Source organism: Stegodyphus dumicola, chromosome 1 (assembly GCF_044657685.1).
Source record: "Stegodyphus dumicola isolate Sdum_Otavi_A_Nest chromosome 1, ASM4465768v1".
Taxonomy (NCBI): Eukaryota; Metazoa; Arthropoda; class Arachnida; order Araneae; family Eresidae; genus Stegodyphus; species Stegodyphus dumicola.
This window is the reverse complement of record NC_140768.1, coordinates 98,389,094-98,407,343: the sequence shown is the minus strand read 5'-3', so window position 1 is coordinate 98,407,343 and position 18,250 is coordinate 98,389,094. Positions and strand designations below refer to the sequence as shown.

General features: G+C 34.7%; 1 protein-coding gene across 3 annotated transcripts in view; it reads left to right on the top strand.

Moving 5' to 3' along the window:
- LOC118179902 (acidic mammalian chitinase-like) overlaps positions 1-18,250 on the top strand; it is a 130,517-nt gene that overhangs the window by 56,499 nt on the left and 55,768 nt on the right. For 2 of the 3 annotated variants that reach the window (XM_085818019.1, XM_085818025.1), the window contains exon 3: positions 7,354-7,645. In XM_085818019.1, coding sequence (XP_085674145.1) covers positions 7,354-7,645 — 292 coding nt within the window. Of the gene's footprint in view, positions 1-7,092; positions 7,143-7,353; positions 7,646-18,250 lie in introns of all 3 variants that reach the window. The other variant, XM_085818030.1, reaches the window with a different exon arrangement.

The window sequence follows — 18,250 nt, the reverse complement described above, 5'->3', positions numbered from 1 at the left end:
AACTAATTTGTTCGTGGTTTCATATGCATGGGCTATTGATTCTTAAAGCAAATGTAACGAAGACCTTCAAGGAAACGGGAATATGCAATGCTGTTTACGGTTCTGAACATCATTGCATGAATGGAAACAGATTGAAAGGTGACGAAAACAGTGATAAACAGTATGAGATAGTCCTCACTTGACACACTTCGAGGCAAGTTTACAGAATGCCCAACAGAAATGTAGAAGTTGAGTAAGTTGTCTGTATCATAAATGCGCTCTACCCCAGGTTCGTTAAGTAACTGAGCCTGGAATAGAGGCATCGGTACTCTAGTCTTAAATCGGATCATGTAGGACACCTTGAGAACATTAAATCCTTGAACTGAAAATTCATCCTCGATCACATGATCATCGGGTATAGATGGAAAAATTTTTAAGAAGTTACCAGAAATCGTAACATTAGATGTGGTTTTAGTATCCTTTTTCAAAGTTTTTGCAAAATCAGTAAATTTTACAAGGTAATAATACTATGATAGGTTTTACTTTAAGTACTTCCTCACGTGGTGAAGCTTCACTGTTAGCCATGTGTTAACTGTTAGCAGCAGGATTATTACAGTCAACATTCTTATTATCAGGGGTTAGAACTTGTTTTTGATATCAATGTCGGTAAAGTTTTTGACAATTTTACTGGAACGAGCAGTTTTCCTATGGAGATAAATCCATCTTTCTCCTATGAATCAGGAATATGTTTCTTAGCCTTTATTTTACCAGTATTAGCTTTCACTTAATGGGGAGGGGGTTACTAAGATTTTCAATATTCAAATTAGATTTAACAACATGAGAATACGACACATTTTCTGTAACATTAACACTAATCTTACGATTCAACGAATTAAAACTAATACTAGGCAGAACAACATTATTATAATAAGCATTTACATTAGATTCAATATCACCACTTTCATTAATCCTTGACTGATCATGAGTCCTAAAAGACTCACATTTACCTTTTATGACTTCCAACTGGGTTTTCGCATCATTAATTAGCAACTTCCACTTCTCGAAATTACTGGAAGGCATATGAGGTCCGGATACGATTTACATACAGAGATGAATTACATTTATTCAGTTACAATACCAATTACAGTTATACAGGGATGCGCCCAAAATGTCACCGTTTGGCAATTTCTCGCCAAATTTGGTGATAAAAATCGGTCACCAAAACCGTTTCCAATTTGGCGACATCTCGCTAATTTAGCCATTTACTCAATGTTAGTAAACTTGCTCCATATAATCTTATTTTTCCGGCACAGCATCGTCTCTTTCAAGCATATCATTCATGTTACATTATAAGGTATTTTTCCCACTTCCCTAGCGTGCCTTCGTGGTGTAACGGTAGCATGCTGGGCCGGTATTCCAGAGGTCCGTGATTCGATTCCCGGCGAAGGCGGTTTGCTAACTTTTCATCTCTCCGGCCTACAAAAAATACCTAATGTCTCTATAAGTGGCGCCCGAACTAAAAGGGTTGTGGATGATGATTCTCTGCACCCAGGATTTGGCGACTAGGTCCCCTAAAACCTAGTCGCCCTTTAAAAAGGGGAGTATATAAGGTATTTCTCCCACTTTCCTAGCGTGCCTTCGTGGTGTAACGGTAGCATGCTGGGCCGGTATTCCAGAGGTCCGTGGTTCGATTCCCGGCGAAGGCGGTTTGCTAATTTTCCATCTCTCCGGCCTCCAAAAAATACCTAATGTCCCTACATCATTATACAAAAATATTACAATTTCACATATAATTTTACTAAAGTTATTAAGTTATTTACATATGCACAAAATTCGAACAGTATGCTCACCTTGTGACAGCTCGTCAGTTGTGTTTTGGACCATTACTTCGTGAGGAAAATTCAGTGGGACATGTGCTTTAACTATGGTATCTAAGTTCGATATCCTGTTAGCACCACTCGTACCTTTGTAATGTTTGTTCTCTGTACCGTACAAACATTCGAGTGTTATTTTCGAACTAGAAAAATTTCTCGATCGAGGTATGGAGAACAAGATACTTCTGTGTTGCACCTCTTGCACTGATACAAGAACAAATCTTAGGATACCGCATATGTTGTTCTTTGTATTAACTATGGTGTATATCATCATAATTAATACATAGAATTAATTATGGTGTACATCACCATTAAACCAAAGAACGTAAGTGGTTCTAAGATTACCGTACTAATCTTGAATGGTTCTTTGATTTCATTAAAATTTTTTGACTGAGTTGTCAAACAGAGCTCTATTTAAGAGATGGAAATTTTGGAATTTCCATCACTTAATTCACTTATTCAAGGAAAGAGGAAATGGCAATGGCTTATGAATTTGAGATAAATAATTGATTTTTTAATCCTTATCGGCGCTTCTTAATGGGGTTTTTGCATTCTTTAGGTCTTTTGAAAGACATACGATATTCTTCATTAAAGGAATTGAAGTTTCTTTTGAAACCATACAATTCTTTCTTACGAAACCGTACAAAACAAATCTCTTAAGCAAAAGTTAAGGGTAAATTCGGCAATATTTTTGGCTATTCCTTCTCATACAAATATAGAAACACAGCTTTTATATTTTTTTGAGATAATCTACTTCTCTCAATCGGATGTAGCGAACCAAACTTCGGGTCCCTTCTTTCGGTCAAAAGAGATATTTTCGTTGAAATATGATACCCGGAATGTTTCATGATTACAATACTTTTTTTACTTCGTACAAGGAAGTAAAACCCTAAGTGGCACTATGTACTTTATTCGCTAGTGACCGATCGTTATCACTCCCACCATTTCTCGATTTGATGGATCTAACACAGGATTTCTCAACAGGGTCGCTACTAATCCCCTGTCCGTCAGCGAAGTTTTAAAGGCGGCCAATGATAATCAAAGGGTCTTATGTGTACACCACATGACTTCCTTCTACGGAATATTAAATTATGCGCATTTTTCTTGCATTTCATTTAAACTTATTGAATTAAATCTATTTCGTCGATAACGCATAAACTACAATAGATTAAATGCTCTCTTTAAAATTGACTATATTTATTTACCATAGCGATACTCTGGAGAGCTAGGTTACTTAACAGCGCTACATTTCATTCATTTTATGACTGCTTGACACCAAGATGAATATTGGTTAATCGCGCTAAGCGCGACGTTACCAATTCCTCATTTTATTTTATAACTAATCCTAACCTTAATAGTCTCTGGTATACTGGTACACAATCACATTAGGGTTTTAACCAGTTCGTTTTGCATATGCCTTAGGCCAATTGCGTATGTAAATAAAAGAAGGTGCGAACGCACCCACCCGAAGGCGAAGATACTGCGGCCGTGGAAATTGGAGTCAAGGTTCCGTGAAAACAATTAAGTTGCATGAGAAGAACGAGCGTGCATTATCTTACTAGTTGAAATTCACAATTAAATAATATGAATTGAACATAGAATGTAATATAGTACGTTGAGTAATAATAATATGAATGACATAAATCATTGAATGATTAAATTTGTAACTGAGAGCATTTCAGGTCGAGTCTTGAGAACATGTGAGTTCAATTGGAGAATTCCTACTGTGAGAGGCAGTTGACGCACAAATATTTATAACATAATAATAAAAATAAGCATGATAAGAATAATATAAAAATTATTAGCAGAGTCCATACCTGCTCTACAAGGCACAAAGTCCATATCTTTGCAAGTATTTATATATATATATAATATAACACATGTTTTTAAAAATTGTTACGAATACATTTTAAGCAGAATCCATAATTGACTCGACCAAGCCACAAAGTCCATAAACTTTGTCAGTAAGTAGTTTAAAATAGCTAATGAATGAAATAATAGTAAAATAATAATACATGTATGCAATCACCAATTAATATTGTGGTGAATAGACCTAAGTCGCTTCACTGTACTCTCAACAGTAGAATCGTAATTAATTATTTCACGTAAGTGAAGATATGAGGAATTTTTCATTTTTTCAAAAAGATTGTGTGAATCCATAAGTACTTGCTCCGGAATTGGACGAATTTTTATGTCTGCGTGAATAATAGTGTTGCGAACGTACCAAGGCGCATTTACCATGGCACGTAGAATTCTGTTCTGTAGAATTTCAATTTTCTTTCGCTCTGTTTTTAAGGCTGTGGCCCACGCCGGGGCAAGAAAAAGAAAAATTGGTCGAATAAGCGTGAGATATAAAGCTCTTTTCATTTGAAAGCTGAGTTTTGATTTCCTGTCGATAAGATTATATAAAGCCATAAATGCTCTGTTAAGTTTGTATGTTATGAGATCTTTAAACGTCAGTCTGCTGTCAATAGTAACCCCAAGATACTTGTAAGAATCCGAAACAGGGATAACTTCATTACGAATATAAATATCTGTATTAACATACATGTAGCTTTTGGTTCTTCTACATAAAGCCATTCTGCATTTAGACGTATTTCCCATAGCCGAAACCAGATGGCGACAACGCTGACGTGTAGCGGAAGATTGTTCATAGCTAATTGCCGGCTTTCTGACTTTGAAAGAATTACGGTATCGTCAGCATAATTTCATAATCTTGAATTTAAGGGGTTGAGGAAGTCATTTATGTAAATTACGAAAAGCTTTGTCCCTAAAATTGACCCTTTGGGGACGCCACTGTGTATAAGCTTCTTCTGTGAATGTGCATCACCCACTCGTACTTGAAAAGTACGTCTTTTTAAATAAGACTTGATGTGCTTAATAAAGCTAACAAGCAGTAAGAAGTTAGTTAAGTTGTACAGTAATCCATTGTGCCATATTTTGTCGAATGCTTTCTCGAAATCCAGAAAGCAAGCGGCAACTCCTGCTGTGTGAAAAAATGTATCAGCTATATATTCAATCAGGTTCAGGATTTGATGTGTAGTGCCGTTTGATTTCCGAAAGCCAAATTGAGATGTGTCAATCAACTCCAATCTCTCCAGGTGATCATTCACTCTTCGGTTGATAGCTCTTTCAAAAATTTTTCAAACTGTAGGTAGGGGACTAATGGTCGGTAACTAGATGGTAAAGTCGGATTTTTCCGTGTTTTAAGCAACGTGATCACAATCTAGTTCTTCCACTGAGAGGGTAAATAGCAATTACGAATACAAGCATTATATATATTAGCCAGGAATACGAAACATATTGTAGGAAGCGCTTTAATTGCCTGATTACTATTTCCATCATAACCTTTAGCTTTTTTGACTTTTAAATTTTTGACAATTTGCTGAATTTCTCTCGGTGAAACACTTGAAATAAAATTGGTGTTTCCTCTGTCATCCAGATGCAAAACAGTTAATTTCTTCTTCATGCTCTTAATCAAAAGATGGATTAGGTAGGATTGAAAGGTAATTTCTAGCTCATTAGCTAAAACATTAGCTATATCAGTACACATGTGATTTAATCGGTGAGATGTGCTTGGTCCTCTCCTTCCGCATAGAGTTTGGAATTTTGCATAAGGTGTCTGGGTCTGCTTTTATATTATCAATAATTTGTTCCCAGCAGTCAGTTCATTTTATAAGTCACAATGCACAAAACTTATATCATTTGAAGAATTATCTAACCGTTGCCTCATGCTGTATTCAAATACTATAATAAATCTAAAACGATGTATAAAAGAAATTAAACAAACAAAAAGAAACAGTTTTTCACTGACGATTCAGTATTTCTCATTCAATTAATTCAGTTCTGACTTCGCGACAAGGCAAAAATACATAAAAACTCAAAATATCTATATTAAAAAATTATGAAGTAAATCTTAAACACTTATTTCCTCGAATAAATTCCAGAATGGATTAAGCATGATTCAATTCGCAATAATAAAAGAAGGCGTTATCTTTGTTGTTTCGAAGCTTAGTTCCCCTAGACTGGCAATAAATCCACTATTTTGCTAAGTTTCAAATGTAAACAAATATCGCAGCTATTGTAAAAATAATTAGTTTAGCCGCACTTAAACAACTTTTAAATTATTGATAATTCTACAAATAGTTCATGCAGATTGACTAAAGGCATAAAAACCTTAACCGGAAGATAAGAACAACATAATTCAATCATTCTTAAAGCAAAAAATGCACAATTTACAAACATATAAGAATAAAGAAACTGAGATCACTGAGCCAGTAACAGAGTGAATATGTATGTATATGTATATATATTATATTTATGCACTTTTGGTGCGGCCGGTTGCAACCAAAATGGGAGGTTCACATCTACATGTTATATTAGTCCTATATGCAAAATTTCAACGTTCTGAGGCTGCTCGTTTTTGAGTTATGCGAAACATATACATACATACGTACGTACAGATGCCCCGAAAAATTCTCTTCAGAATTCCTTTTAAATCAGTTTTCTAATTTTTTAGGGGAAAAAGAGTCTTTTATTCTCTCCTTACGTACTGATGTCACGCAGAAAAATCATTAAATTGCATTCGATATTTAATATAAAAAGAATATTTTCATTGAAATATGGTACCCGAAATTTTTCGCGATTACAATACTTCCTTTTTACTTCGTACAAAGAAGTAAAAACAGGTGGAATATTTTTGAACTAGGTGATTTAAAAATTAAATTAAATAGTTTTGTACCAAATATTAAAGGGATGTCCATTAAAACATTAAGCGCAGCCATCATATTCTTTAAAACTGTATTTTTGTGCAATTAGAAGCTATGATATTTGTTTATTATAATAAAATTCAAAATAATAATAACAATAATAATAATGCAACAGTAATTATACACAAGTCTAATAAACCATTTTTTTTTTTAAATTTTTGTTCATATTCTGAAAATAATTGTTATTTTAAAATTATTTGTATGCAATTATTTGTATTATAATTATGTTGTATACTGCATATTTTAAAGAAAACTATAATGGGGTCGATGGAGAAAACCATTCTTTTAAAAGAGGTCTATGCGAAGAAAGGTTGGGAATCCCTGGTTCTAGAGCAGCGGTTTCCAAACCTTTTGTTTCACAGTGCCTTTTGTAAGACGCAATCCGAAATTTCACGGATTTTTCTGCTATGTGAGGGAGAGAGGATGAAGAAAATAATTTTTTTTTTTTTTTTTTTTTTTTTTTCCTAAAGGGTTCGATATGAGAAAAAATTGGTCTAACACTGCAAGGGCACCTGATCATGTAAGTAGAACCTTGTTAAAACAGATTGTTGACGGTAGGATTTACTAGCTTAATTCGACTGAGCCCTTTACACTCAGTTAGTTACACATTTAGAAGTAATTTTACTAAAATGCAAGAAGAAATATCTTAGTTGTTTATTTAAAATTGATTTTTATGACTAACAACTTCCTACTTATATTTGCTGTACGATTTTCTTCCTTTGCTGATTCAGAGGACAAAGCAAGCAGCCAGCAAACAGTGTGCTATTACCGAGCTGAAAGAAACGAAAGCGGACGACTTCAACCAGAAGACATCGATACATCCCTCTGTACTCATTTGATCGTGGGTTTTGCTGAGGTTCGCTACGACTTCTTGTTACCTAAGACGATGCATGATCTGGAGTGCTTCAATAGGACAGCTAATCTCAAGAAGAAAAATTCGAAGATGAAAGTAATGTTGTCTGTCGGCGGAAAATCGAATGGAAGATTCTCGAAGATGGTGATGACGAGCCATGGAAGAGAAAAGTATGTAGAATTCTGTGGGTCTAACTTCTCTAGCGATTTCTTACCTGCATTCTCTAGTACAAAGATGAATCATTAGCACTGCTTCCTTCGCTCTGTACGGGTCGCCACTGATAAACACACATATTGCTTTGATTGTTTTTCTAAGATTATATTTAAATTCTGAACTTCCTACTTTAATTTGTGTCTTTGTCGGCTCAGAAACAGGCTGTTTTATTTACTTACTTCTTTCAATGCATCAATCCCAAGATAACGATGCAGCAAAAGATGTAAACTTCATTTTCATTTTTGATTTTGGCATATTTTGCTCCTCCCCCTATTTCTTGTAGTTTTGCCACTGTGCTTCTGTCTTTTCGTTTTTACCCGTAGTTTATTCCGAATTAAATATGAGATGAATTTTAAACCTATTTTTTATTTTATTTTACGCACATATATATATAGAGAGAGTTTGTTAAGGTATTTTATGTTCTTGATAAGAGCGCAGTTTCTCACTCTCCTCCTGCACTCACACATGCTGACACACATGTTTCCATTTTTTAAATTTTGTCATTAAATATCACTTTCGCTACATAAAATTCAATAGGAAAGTCACGAAATATTTAAAAATAGCCTATGTGGAGAATTCCGGATAGCGTGTTAAGCGTTGCCATACATTTTGTTTTTCTTTTATATTTATTAGTCTATAAAATAATGCATGGCGGTAGCATTGGATGGCAACATGCTTTTATATGAAAGGTGATACGGATAAAAAAGTGGGGATCCAGATAAATAGTACCTCCGGTATCAAAAAAGAGTTAAAAAAAAGGTGAATTGGCATTATTTTAGTATTTTTTAGTTGCGTATGTGTAGAAAGCTTTTGTGAAAATAAAAACTATTAACCTTTTGTTATGTTCTTGGGATTTTTTTGAATCACAGTGAGCAAGAACAAATTTTGTATAGGTCGCACTAACAAATTGTAAAATTCGGAAAGGAAACAAAAAGTGGTGTGAAAATGCATATTTCAGAACCTCCGATAAAAGTTAGACATTTTTAAACGAAGTCCATGCTTTTAAGCAAAAATTTAAATAAATTACTTACGACTATTTGTTTGTTTTCCATTTTGGACATTGGAACGTTTTTCTGTGAGGCACGATCTGGAATCTAATACTGGCAACACAAAACGGGTAACAGTATTCTAAAAGCATTAAAGTTAGAAATATGAAACAGCATGATAAATAAGTGAACTAAAAATTCAACATACAGTCAACTTCCGATTAATCGAACTCTGTCTAAAATATCTGATGTGGACACCACATGATTTCCTTGTACGGTCTATTAAATTATATACATTTTTGCTGTAATTCCTTTAAACCTATTTCCTAGAATTCCATTTTAGATATATTTCTCTTTCAATGAATTCAGTTCTGACTTCGCGAGAAGGCAAAAATACATAAAAACTCAAAATATACTCATTAAAAATTGCAAAATGCAGAAAAAATCTAAAACACCAAATACAATTTAAAAAGTTTTACAATTAAATTAGAATTTTAATGCAAAAACAAGCAATTCAGCCAACGGGCACGAAGACCAAATTTTCAATGCACAATACTCAAAGTTAACTTTTGATCCCACAGCGCAAAAAGACACCGAAGCTGGCGCACCAACTGACTTAATTCCCTGTTCTACTAAGAGTTTCAAATGTAAACAAATGGCGACCTCTTAAGGCCTAGCACCACTTTTAAATTGTTGATAATTTTACAAGTGTTGCATGCAGATTAACTAACCGGATCATAAGAAGAACATAATTCAACCATTTCTAAAGCAAAAAATTCCCAATTTACCAACATATAAGAATAAAAATACTAAACTAATCGAGCCGGGTAACAGGGTGAGAATGTATATAGTGGCTCCCAAAAGTGTTCGTACACTTACGAGTTTCAGTGAAATATTCTTTATTCATTAATAAAAATTATTATTTTATAATGAAATTTTTTTAAATATCTATACATTTCTCTTAGCAAAACCACATTAATTATATGACGAACATATTAAAACCTTTTTTTGGAAAATCAAAAATAAAAAAGTAACAGGAAAGTTACCTGACAAAAGTCTTCGTACGCTTTAAAGCAATCTGCACATATTACTAAATATTGTAGTATTTCTGTCAGTTAGTATTTGTAGTACTATATCCTGCAGTATTTTTGACAGTGTTCAAATGTCTGGGCATAGAGTTCACCAGGTGTTTTTTTTTTTTTTTTTTTTTTTTTTTTTTTAATATATATATCTGATTCAATGTTCCTCCATTCTTCCATCCTTATATGTTCTCTTGGATTTAGATCTGGTGACTGTGGTGGTGTTTTCAGAACTTGTGGACGATTACAGACACCCAAATGATTTTTAATAATATCTATAAATTTCTCTTAGCAAAACTACATTAATTATTTGTAAACATAATAAAACTCATTTTCTAAAAATAAATAATAACAAAATTCGTACACTTTAAAGAAATAGGCACAATAATATATTATGTAATATTGACATAAATATTACAATGTATTAGTATACATTGTAATATTTATGTCAGTTAGTATTTTGTAGGATATTCTGCAGAATTTATAACAGCTTTAAAACGCTTGAACGCAGAATTCACCAATTTTTTTTTTTTTTTTTTTTTTGGTAATATTTGCATCAATGTTCCTCCATTCTTCCATCATTACTGCTTTTAATTCGGTTTTCGGTTTAATATTGTGTCTTCGTACTTTAACCTCTTATTCTCTCCTTATGTTTTCTATTGTTTTTAAATCTGATGACTGAGGTGGTTTTTTAGAATTTATGGACAATTATAGACACACCAAAGGCGAACGTTGAGGGCCGTGTGCTTAGGATCGTTATCCTGATAAAAAATAAAGTTGTTTCCGGTATCCTTAATTTAGAGCGGATAATTTTAAATTATCTTTTAAATATTTAAATGAACAGCATAGTTCATTATGCCATCAATAAATACTAAAATACCTAATCCTGATGCTAACATGCACCCCAACACGACACCTCCACCGCCATGCTTTACTATTCCAACCAAGATCATGGGATTAGGGTCCTCGTTTTTTCTTCTCCATACAATTATACGCCCATCGGAACTAAAAATGTTAAATTTGCTTTCATCTGCAAATAAGGCAAGGTTCCAATACGCTTTGGGTTATTTACCATTGATTTTTCGAAGGAAAGAATAAACTTTATATTTTTTGCACTTACAAAATATTTTCTTCGAGCACAGTGACCCGTGTAATCCAGCTGATCTGAATACTCATCGAACAGTTTCAGGCGAAACTGAAACACAAAATTTTTGAGTAAATTCTGTTGAAATGTTTAAAAAACTCAAATATGGATTTTTCACAAATTTTCTAACTATAACGATCCGATTTACTTCTTTTATCACATATCGCACAGCAGAATAGGATCAATTTATTAATTTAGCGATATCCCTGATCGATTTTCCAACATTATGATGAAAAATGACCGATCTTCGACTGCTATTAGTTCCTTCCTTACAACTAATAGCCATTTTTAAACATTAAAGAAAATATAAGGAAGTAAGCAAGCAAAGAATAAAACCAAACGATTTCTTAAAGGTAACCAAAATTCTAAAATCAAAAAATCTCATATGTACATCACATGACTTTCTAATACGGAATATTAAATTTATCAGTTTAGCGACATTCCGGGTCGATTTTCCACCCTTATGATGAAAAATGATCAATCTTCGAATGCTATTAGTTCTTTCCTTACGACTATTAGCCATTTTTAAACATTAAAGAAAACATAAGGACGTAAGCAAGCAAAGAATAAAACCAAACGATTTCTTAAAGGTCACCAAAATTCAAAAATACAAAAATATGATATGTACACCACATGACTTTCTTGTACGGAATATTAAATTATACGCAATTTTCCTGAATTTCATTTAAACATATTGAAATAACAGTTAACGAATTTTGAATTAAATCTACTTCGTCGATAGCGCATAAAGCCCAATAAAATAAATGTTCAGTATACGAGTATTTATTTACCATAGCGACACTTCGGCGCTAGGTTCATTTAATAGAATCTTAACATCTCATTCATTTTATAACTCAGAGTGCACAAAAATTATACCATCTGAAGAATTACCAGAAGTTCTATTCAAATACTATAATAAATTTAAAACACCCACCAGCGGCCGAGCGGTAAATACGCTGAACACTGGTAGTTCGGTCCGAGGTTCGAATTCCGCGAACGGCTGCATGGGCCTTTTTCGTGGTTTTCCCCATGTGTAACGTGTACACGAGCCAATTTCCCTTACAAAGTCCTCCACAAAGGCATCCCTCCCTTTCGGCAGGTAGCCCTCGTGTGTTTTGTCATAATTAAATAATCCAATTCAATCCCATAAATTTAAAACGATGTATAAAAGAAATTAAACAAATAAAAAAGAGACAGTTTTTCACAGAAGATTAAGCGCCGCTTACCTAATGCTCATGCGCTACTAATTAATTCAGTTCTCACTTCGCGGCAAGGCAAATACACACAAAAATTCAAAATATTTTCATTAAAAATTGAAAGATATAGAAAACACAAAAAACACTAAGTACAGTTAAAACAATTTTTACAATTAAAAGTGCAGTTTCTATGCAAAAACAAGCTAACTTAAATGGTAATTCCAGAATGAATTAAGCATAATTTAACTGGCATTAATTAAAGAAGATATTACTTTGTTGTTGCAAAGCTTATTTTCTCTAGATTGGCAACAAATCCATTATTCTGCTACGTTTCAAATGTAAACAAACATGGCCGCTATGGTAAACAAAATTTAGGCTTAGCCGCACTTAAAAAACTTTTAAATTGTTGATAATTCCACAATTATTGAATGCAGGTTAACTAAAGGCATAAAAATCTTAACCAGAAGATAAGAATAACATAATTCAATCATTTTTAAGGCAAAAAATTTACAAACATTTAAGAACAAAGAAACAGAGCTCACTGAGCCGAGTAACAGTGTGGATATATATGTAAGATAAAAAATATGAATGAAAACTTCTAAATTTAATTCACTATACCCTCTCTTATTTCTATTTCATTCGGGAACTTCATCTATCTGTTCTAAAAATAGCGCTGAAAGTCTAAGCTGCGTCATTCAAATTAATCATGCGATCTTACGTAACCCCTAATGCAGATGTCTCTTGACCAATCACCAAATTGTAAACCAAAACTAAAAACTGACTCCCTCCCTTCTATGAACTGATGCGTCACTTTCGCTTAAGTTTTCCTCCTCGCCAGACGCTTTGCGTCTACCTTCTTTGTTCAAAAAATATGTGTTGATGTAACAAAAATGGAGAGCGCATAAGACGCTCGTCCGTATGTGAACCAAATATTGCGAATCCCGACTTGCTTTCCTCAATTATAAAATTATCTTGAATCCGGACATGTTTGCTAAGTTTCTTCGCTGCTCTTCTATTATGCCACCGCCAAGCTCAAAATCATTCGTTTTATATCTTGACATATATATTTATATATATATATTTATACATATATGTTATATACTTTTGTTGAGGCCGATTGCAACCAAAATGGGAGGTTTACATAGCAGTCCTATATACAATATTTCAACGTTCTAAGGCCACTCGTTTTTGAGTTATGCGATATACAGGGTGATCAAAAAATCAGTATAAATTTGAAAACTTAATAAATCACGGAATAATGTAGATAGAGAGGTAAAAATTGACACACATACTTAGAATGACATGGGGTTTTATTAGAAAAGCAATAATTAGAAAAGCAATAATCTGATCAGAAAAGCAATAATTAGCATAACAGATTAAGACAAAACAAAGATGATGTTCTTTACAGGAAATGCTCAATATGTTCACCATCATTCCTCAACAATATCCGGAGTTATGGTGAGGCATTGGCGTCGGATGTTGTCTTTCAGCATCCCTAGAGATGTCGGTTGATCACGATACACTTGCGACTTCAGGTTACCCCAAAGCCAATAATCGCACGGACTGAGGTCTGGGGACCTGGGAGGCCAAGCATGACGAAAGTGGCAGCTGAGCACACGATCATCACCAAACGACGCGGGCAAGAGAACTTTCACGCGTCTAGCAATACGGGGTGGAGCGCCATCCTGCATAAAAATCGCACGTTCCAGCAGGTGTTTATCAGCCAGGCTGGGGACGATGCGATTCTGTAACATATCGGCGTACCTCTCACCCGTCACGGTAGCAGTTACAAAACCAGAATCACGCATTTCCTCGAAGAAAGAAGGCCCGATAGTATTACCTTTGAACTTTTTTTTTTTTTTTTTTTTTTTTTTTTTTTTTGTGGTTCTAATAAAACCCCATGTCATTCTAAGTATGTGTGTCAATTTTTACCTCTCTATCTAAATTATTCCGTGATTTATTAAGTTTTCAAATTTATACTGACTTTTTGATCACCCGGTACATACATAATTTTTAAATTTAATAATTAATTAATCAGTTTTATAATTTTTGGGGGAAAAAAGAGTCCTTTATTCTCTCCTTACGCACAATCGCTTCTCGGGCATTGTGGCTAAGATCAAGTGTGTCCTTAAGTACATCACGATCATGATGTCACGCAAAAACATCTTTAAATTGCATTCGATAGCAGTCAAAATGGATATTTTCGTTGAAATATGATACCCGAAATTTTTCGCGATTACAATACTTCCTTTTTACTCCGTACAAGGAAGTAAAACGTGGTCAGACAGATAATTTTATTTACAAAATTTTACGAAAATATTTCGGTGTATGATCACTTTTGGGGCATGTTTTATCAATACCTTCTTATATTTTTAATTTTAGCATACCTGCCAACTTTTACGAAAATGCGTTTGTCTTTACGATTTTACGATCGTAATCCATTTTTTACGATTTTTTTTCCTTTTTCAAGTGTTTTTAGTGATTTTTGTCGAAATTTTAGAATTTTTCGCCAATTTAGCGATTTTCGCCAATCGCATCGTGTTTTACCGCCAACTACCGATTACTTCGAATCCAGTAACCTGCGGTTTCTCCCAACTCGCCGCTTAACCAGCCAATCCAATGCGCTGAACTTGTTTCTCCCACTCTTTTCTTTGTGGGTGCCAGATTATTTTTTTAGCGTGGATTGTCGCATTCTTTTTTTTTTTTTTTTTTTTTTTGTTGTTGTTGTTGTTGTTGTTGTTGTTGTTTGCACGTGCTACGAATTTTCTTAATACGTCGTTGTTACGAAATGAGTTCAAAAAAAACCATATTCTCAATATTTTCGGCCTGCCTACAAAGCCGAATTTCCAACAATTAAAGAATCCTTCAAAAGAAATAACTATGCATTTTGCAACGTGTGCGTGTGTGACTTCATAATAAGTCACGGTGGAAGAAGCGACATTATGAAGCATTGTTAAGTCTAAAAAGCATTAATGTTAGCAAGTTAATGCTTCGGCTTCGACAACGTCAAAGAAAGTGGATGATTTTTTTTCAAATTCGGGTTTTCATCCGCAGAGAACCTGTTGGCGCTTCGGGAAAGAACCCGTTGTGACGAACCTGCATTTATCCATGGCGGCCCGTAGAGCAATCACAAAACATCCGATGGTTCAGTTTTTCTAATGCTATTTATTATTCGCTATATATTTACATATTTACAACTGTCCTATTGTTAGGTGGACTACCTCCACAGAAATCATGTTGCCTAATCAAACGACATTTCGTTTCTACTTACATGCATTGCGCTACTGCCAAGCAGCGCCCTCTACTTCTCTCTTTACAACACTCCCCACCTGTGAACTCTTTAAGTTCACACAAACCGAATACAAAATAAACCATAATTTCTAAATCAAACACAACATTTGAATACTCTATAAACTACATCAAATTACAAATAACAATTAAGTAATGTTTAAACACGTTAAATCAACTTATAAAGTAATTACTAAATAAAAAACATTATACTAAATCAAAATTCGCAAGAATTATATAAACTAAACTACATTTAGCAACAATTAATAAAGATACTCTGAAAATGACATATGTGCAAACAATAAATCAGATTATTACACTGTAACTCTTTACTACTAATTATGCACTTCGAGGTTGTACAGCAATTGTACTGGTCTGTTTAGATTACCTGTTTGAGTTTTAATGAGACACGAGCGAACCTGACCATCTCTGCCAGGATAAGTTTCTATTATCTTACCTAGTGTCCACAAATTCCTAGGTAAACGGTCGTCATGTACAAGGACTACGTCATTAACATTAAAGTGACCAGACACTTTAGTAGGTGGACATAAATTCACAGATCTTATAGAAAGCAAGTAATCCTTCCTCCACCTATTCCAAAAGTGGTTTAACAAGGTTTGTTGATGTTTATACCTTTTGATCAAGGAATGTCTAGACTCAATAAAGTCTTCTCTGCACACTCTTGTAACTGGAAGAGAAAGTAAACGTTTACCAATTAAAAAATGAGCAGAAGTTAGCGGTGAGGGTTCTGAAGGGTCATTGTACACATACGTTATGGGTCTTGAATTAATTATGGCTTCGATTTCTACGAAGACTGTTTCTAGCTCATTCAAACAGAGACTAGAACGTCCAACTATTTTCCTTAAACAAGTTTTAATCGTTTTAAAATGCCTTTCCCAGAACCCTCCCCACCATGCTCCTTTTTCCACAATAAACTTCCATGTTATACCGTGGGAAGAAAACAAATTTTGTACAGATGGATGTTTAATACACTTCCAAATTTTTCGCAACTCGAGATCAGCACATTTGAATGTCTTGGCATTGTCCGAATATATCGTTGAGCACAATCCACGACGAGAAATAAACCTGCAAAACGCAAGCATGAAATTCTCCACGCTCATAGAAGGGACAAGTTCTAGATGTAAAGCTCGAGTTGTAGCTCATGTAAACAAAAGCAGATAATGTTTATTCTTGCTGTCCTTTGTAAAAAAGGGACCAGCATAATCCAGGCCTGTTACAGAAAATGGAGATGATTGAAGAACACGATCGGGTGGTAAAGGAGCGGTTTCCTGTGTACCGGCACGCACCTTGTATCGTTTACACAAAAAGCACTTACTTAACGTGGACTTGACGAATTGGCGTCCTTTTGTGATCCAAAACTTTTCTCTAATATCAGCTAAGGTAGCTTCGACTCCAGCATGAAACAATTTGTTATGAGACTCAGAAATTACTAGTTCACTGTATCTATCTTTATAAGGTAACAGCCATGGGTGTTTTTCTTCGAAAGCAAAGTCAGAGAATTGAAGTCTGCCCTTTAAACGCAGAAGACCATGGGTATCCAATTCTGGGTTAAGTGAATAAATCGACGATGTGTTTTCTAAGCATTTTCCACTTGATAGATCTAGAACTTTCGCAAAGTATTTTCGCTGTGTAACTTTTACCCAATAGAGCTCAGCTCGGGAAATCTCAACAGAGCTTAATGGACCTTTGACTTTCACTGAATTTCGTTTTATATTGTTGACAAACCGCATAACATAAGCCGTAATTCGATACACCTTCAGCAGCCTGCTGAATCGCGTTAACTGTAGTAATGCCGAAGATTCTACGTCTTGAACAGAAACATGAAGAGATGTTTGCACCCTTGCTTCGTTCTGAACGCTCTCCTCGTCGATGTTGGTCCGTTGATTTACGGGCCAAACACTTTCAGGTTGAGACAGCCAGCTAGGTCCCTGTAACCACAGGGAACTTCTCACAAGATTAAAGGCATTTTCTCCTCGAGATAAAAGGTCAGCAGGGTTTTCACTCCCACTGCAGTGAAATCAGCATTCAGGATCCGTGAGTGACTGAATCTCCGAAACTCTGTTTGATACAAAGGGTTTCCAGTTTCTTGCACATCCCTTTATCCAGTAGATAGTTATTTGGCTATCACTCCAAAGAAACTTTTGATGACACAGTTCAGGAAACAGCTTTGTCAAATACATAGACAATTTGGCGGCTACTAAAGCAGCCATCAACTCCAAACGAGGTAAAGTCATAGTCTTGAGTGGAGCTACGCGACCCTTTGCGGTAATGAAACTGGTGCAAATAATGTTTTCTGAATCAAGGTATCTAAAGTATGCTACTGCGCCGTACGCTTTAGGGCTATCGTCAGCAAATACATGAAGACTAACATTAGATTTTTCACTACTACCAAAATATTTTCTCGGAAGAGAAAACTCCTCCAACACCTTTAATTCAGCTTGCCAGCGACTCCAGTCCTTAACTATTTCTAATGGAAGGGTATCATCCCAGTCCACACCTAATGTCCAAATTTTTTGTAACAGAATTTTCATTTTCATCACAAAGGGTTGAAACACACCAATTGGATCGTAAACTCTGGCCACCCTTTGGAGAATAGTCCTTTTTGTGACCTCAGCACTGTCATGGGATAAATTTCCTAAAAATTCGCAATTCAACTTGATCTTATCTGCTTCAGAGTTCCAGATCATGCCCAAAAATTTTGACTCTTTAGCTGGTTCTATGTTATAACCTTTTCCAATCCACCAGGAATTAAGTTCCTCGGAATTTGACCTTAATTTTCTCAAATTCATCTCAGCGTCTTTAAAAATCTTAACCGCGTCTGAGGATAATCGACATGCATCTTCAATAG